The sequence below is a fragment of the Bos indicus genome, chromosome 5, assembly GCF_029378745.1.
Source record: "Bos indicus isolate NIAB-ARS_2022 breed Sahiwal x Tharparkar chromosome 5, NIAB-ARS_B.indTharparkar_mat_pri_1.0, whole genome shotgun sequence".
Lineage (NCBI taxonomy): Eukaryota > Metazoa > Chordata > Mammalia > Artiodactyla > Bovidae > Bos > Bos indicus.
Window position 1 is genome coordinate 71,041,273 of NC_091764.1, and position 4,674 is coordinate 71,045,946.

Genomic DNA, 4,674 nt, shown 5'->3' on the forward strand with positions numbered 1-4,674 from the left:
TCAGTGTGATAACACATTCTTTGACATTAACCAGTACAGTTGGATTTTTAATGACACTGTCATCTTCAAAGCTCTTCACCAACACGGTGGTTTAATTATTCATTTTTAGTTATGTTTTAAAAAGACAGTCTTCAAAGCCATCATCTTTTCTCCTTGGAAATGAGGCTCTCCCCCTTTAAAATGTTGCTTTCTCACCCTCAAGGGTGAAAATAAATTGCATCTCTCTTTTAAACAAAAAGAATACAATAGAAATATACTCTTTACACTGTGGAGAGATGATGTCCTTATATCCTGGGTGGGATTAGAAGAGGTCTGGAAGCAGTGTTTAAGCTGTGTTTACAGTAAGCACTGAGAAATAACTTTGGCTAAAAGTGTTTGTTACTGCTCAGCCTTTTGATGTGCTCTTAAAAAGCAGCACAAATACATCACCGCCCAGTCTTCAACATAATAATAGGCAGACACATATATTTGTTGCTAAAGTGTATTTCTTTTCTGTTCCCTTCAAAAAATGTCTACTTGGGTTTTTAAAAGTTTTGGAGAAGAAAACGCTCAAACTTTTGGAGAAGAAAACTCTCAAACTTTCCCCGAGGTCCTCCCTGACTTGACACATTTTTTAACCACAAGGGAGCAGTCTTCCCTTTGATGAGGTCTCTCCAACTCTCCAGAAATGAAAGGGCAAGTGTAAGTTTGCAAACAGTCTAAAAGCTCCTTCCATTAGCCCTGGACGCCGGAAACCACAAAGGGCAGTCAAGTTTTGATTTTCAAGGAGAAAGCCTCTGGTAAACTTTCGCTCAGCCGCCAGTAGATCTGTTGGTTCCTGGGAGGAGCTCTTCTGAAACCTTGAAGATTCCTGTGCTCATGAAGACCCAGAGCGGTGGATTACAGTAATTGCAAAGCTTTTGGTGGCTTTGGAAGATTACTCAGTGTTTGGTGTGCATTCTCATTTCCAGGCCACGGGACCGAGGAGAGGAACCCCTTTTGTTATCTTTTGAAATAAGAAGATCAGAAGGGAAGAGAGGGTTTGAAGTGTGGGTTGGGGGTTCCTAAATCTTTGCCTATCACCTCCTCCTGGATCATTATAAAAAGATCGAGGAGTGCAATGAACTTAGGGAAGGGAATCCTGCAACGTTTTCTTGAAGCTTGTTCTGAAACCTAGCTTCCGGACCCAGAAACTTCTCCAAAAGCTGACCAGCAGTATCAGGCAGTCTAAATGGACCAGGATATCCGCTTTGAAGATTTTCAGTCTCATCTTCTGCTGGGAGATTCATCTCTGGGGTGATTGGTTTTCTTTTTGGCGAATCATGGAGAAACGTCCACAGGACGGACTGCTGACCCTGCCGCATCACCTGAGCCAGGTGCCTCTGGGCGTGCCGAGGTCCCTGCCCCGCCTCCTCATGCGGGACTCCTTCAGAGTCTCCGTGAGTTGGGAGCCGGCGCTCGGCGGCGGCGGCGCCCCGAGGCGGCCCTACCTGCCCCTACGGCTGGACGGCGCCTTCGAGCCCGCCTTCCTCCGCAAGCGCAACGAGCGCGAGCGGCAGCGGGTGCGCTGCGTGAACGAGGGGTACGCGCGCCTCCGAGACCACCTGCCCCGAGAGGTGGCGGACAGGCGCCTCAGCAAAGTGGAGACTCTCCGCGCCGCCATCGGCTACATCAAGCAGCTCCAGGAGGTGCTGGAGCGCCACGCACCGGGACAGGAGGGTGCGGCCGGTGCCGGCTCCTCACGCAGGGCCGAATGCAACAGCGATGGCGAGTCCAAGGCCTCATCGGCGCCTTCGCCCAGCAGCGAGCCCGAGGACGGGGCCAGCTAGCGAGCGCCCCCCCCGGCCCAGCCCCCTCCAGCGGCTCTGCGCGCGTTTGGCGTCTGCTCTAAGGTTCCCTTCGGAGGTAGTTTGCATTTGCTATCTACACCCCCACCCCACCCCACTCCGATCCTGCTCTCCAGAAATAAATCTTAGTAAATAGAAATGAGTGCTCTAGGGAGAAAAAGATTTTGACACTCTATTTGTTTCCATCCACACTCCACCATCACCACCCCTTATTTGTTATGTGCCTGCAACTTAAAGATGCTAATGAAACTCTGCCGATATCAAATAAAAGCTGTACCACACTCAAGGGCTTCCCTGATGGATCAGCGGGTAAAGAATCGGCCTGCAATGCCGGAGATGCCAGTTTGATCCCTAGGTCCGGAAGATCCCCTGGAGGAGGAAAATGGCAACCCACTCCAGTATTCTTGCCTGAAAAATCCCATGGACAGAGGAGACTGAGCGACTATGCACGTACCAGACTCTGAATTGCTCAAAACGGAAATTTGCCACAGTCAGCAGGGGTGGGTAAATTAGGGATGTAAATACTGAAACAAATTCAACCAATAACCAAAGAAGAACTTTCCGAACTAGCTAACTAAATGACAGTCCTAAGATGAGAGGAACGGTTTTCCTGCCTTTGGGAACTGATGAGAAATGCAATGACACCATGCTTTGGATGAAGGTGATCCTAAGCTGACACTTGAAAACACATTTGCCAGAGCCTGCAAGACCAGCCTGTGCTGTTGACTGAGCATGTTGAACGTTGGTACTAGAAAATACATTACATATTTGAAACATCCTGTTTTATCAGAAAGTGGCCATGTGGAAACTTCGTAGTATTTAGTGAATAACAACATATGTTAGTATCAATGATCTTTTTGGAAGAGAACTCAGATTTGTATGAAAACTTATTTCTCCTCTTAGTTGTTTTGTCCATTTTCCTTTCATCTCCCCTTGTTCTCACTCCACCTAACCTTCAGTTAAAGTAACACTGTGACTGTAAAATAGGAAAAGGAAAAGGACCTGCTCCTTTCAACCAGGTTGAAGGGGAGGGAGGGATGGAGGCTGGTGCATTCTCAAACTTCTATCACCTTGAGGGCTTTCAACTATATTGAAATGAAAGACTTTGGCAGTCTTTTAAAAATACTTAATTCTGGTCTTTTTTTTTTTTTCCTGAGAAACAATTATAAATTCAGTAGGTAAGTCAAATGCTTGTTGACATGTGAAGATAAGCTTCCTCTCCAGTTTTCTAATGTGCTGCATTCCCCTTTCCACAGAGACAGCTTTGCTAATAAGGGGGTAGGGAGGGGTGGAGGAACCAGGAAAAGGATGAAAAGAGGAAACTAACAAGGGTGAGCCTTTTCCAGGTATTCACTGAAGTTCCACACTGAGGTAGGTTTTATTACCCCCTTTCTTCAGATATATGAATGAAGGGATGCTAACAAGCAATGAACGTCTTTTCAGAAATTTTGCTGCTTTTCACATTTTGTCCAATTTATTCTCATAAATCTGTGAGGTGGGTATTATACGTATTTGGAGTTAAAAAAAGAAGAAGAAAAAAAGACTGGGAGAGATTACATGCCCTGCCCAGTAGTTAGTGTTTCAAGAATTAGCTGAGCTGAGATCTAGTCCAAAGTTGGCCTAACCCCAAAGCCCAGGCTTGCTTTCTCTCTGACCATGCTCTCCCTTGCCCTGTCATCTGCTAACTGGGTGCCTGAGCAAATGGTCCTTAAACTCTCTGCATCTCAGCTTCCTTGTCCTATTATTTCACAGAAGCGTAAATTAAAGACCTTGGTAATCTGCAAGCTACAATCCAATGATTTAGTTAGTAGTGTTATTTATTAGCTCTACAGAGAGTAGGCCTGGTTAAAAATGATCTCTAGATGGAGTGTGATTTCCTCAGTGTTTCAGAAGCAGGGTAGAGTAAACCACTCTTCACTAGCATTCTATCTTCTATTTTAAGATTCTAGGAGACATGACGGAGAAGGCAATGGCAACCCACTCCAGTACTCTTGCCTGGAAAATCCCATGGACAGAGGAGCCTGGTAGGCTGCAGTCCATGGGGTCGCTAAGAGTCAGATGCAACTGAGCAACTTCACTTTCACTTTTCACTTTCATGCATTGGAGAGGGAAATGGCAACCCACTCTGGTGTTCTTGCCTGGAGAATCCCAGGGATGGGGGAGCCTGGTGGGCTGCCGTCTATGGGGTCGCTCAGAGTCGGACATGACTGAAGCGACTTAGCAGCAGCAGCAGGAGACATGACCGGTGGAATGCTGAATCCATGTTAAAATGTATTATTGATATTTATCATGATGAATTATGGGATTCTATTGTTTCTGGCTGCTCAGATAAATGCTGTGCCATGATCTACCACCAAGCTTTACTTTTTCTTAAGAAGCAAGTGGAGATTTGTGGTTTGAATGAGCAAGAAACAGCTATTTTCTTACCCATTACTTAGTTACATTCTCACAAACTCCTGTAATGTGTCCATTTTGTTCTCCAAGCTGGTTCTTACTCCAGTGGGAGTTTCAGTGAAGCAAGTATGTATAGGTGAGATATATTTTCTAATCAAGAAAAAAAGAAAAAAGAGAAAACACTCATGTTATTATAATACCTTCCTGGCTGAGTTGCAGGAGAGGCGAACTAACCATGCTGTTCATTGGAGAACCTTGAGAGACTTTTCTCAGGAGCCTTGTATAGGTGGTAATAACACTCTTCATTCCTTTTTTCTGCTCCAGCTAATGGGCAGGCACCTTGACATTCTCTTTTCTAAAGTAGTAATAATTTTTTTTTAAGTATATTTTCTTAATCTGTACAGGTTATGTGGTTGCTTTCAATGCAGGAAAAAAGAAATAAAGATTTTTTTTC

General features: G+C 45.2%; 1 protein-coding gene across 1 annotated transcript; it reads left to right on the forward strand.

The window, feature by feature from the left end:
- The first annotated feature begins 632 nt into the window (after positions 1-632).
- On the forward strand, positions 633-4,674 carry ASCL4 (achaete-scute family bHLH transcription factor 4). Its single transcript, XM_070789668.1, has one exon. The coding sequence runs from the start codon at positions 1,302-1,304 to the stop codon at positions 1,806-1,808; it is 507 nt and encodes a 168-aa protein (XP_070645769.1). The 5' UTR covers positions 633-1,301; the 3' UTR covers positions 1,809-4,674.

Excerpts from the sequence above, each read along its gene's own strand:
- ASCL4 (XM_070789668.1), top strand. The coding sequence starts at position 1,302 with ATGGAGAAACGTCCACAGGACGGACTGCTGACCCTGCCGCATCACCTG.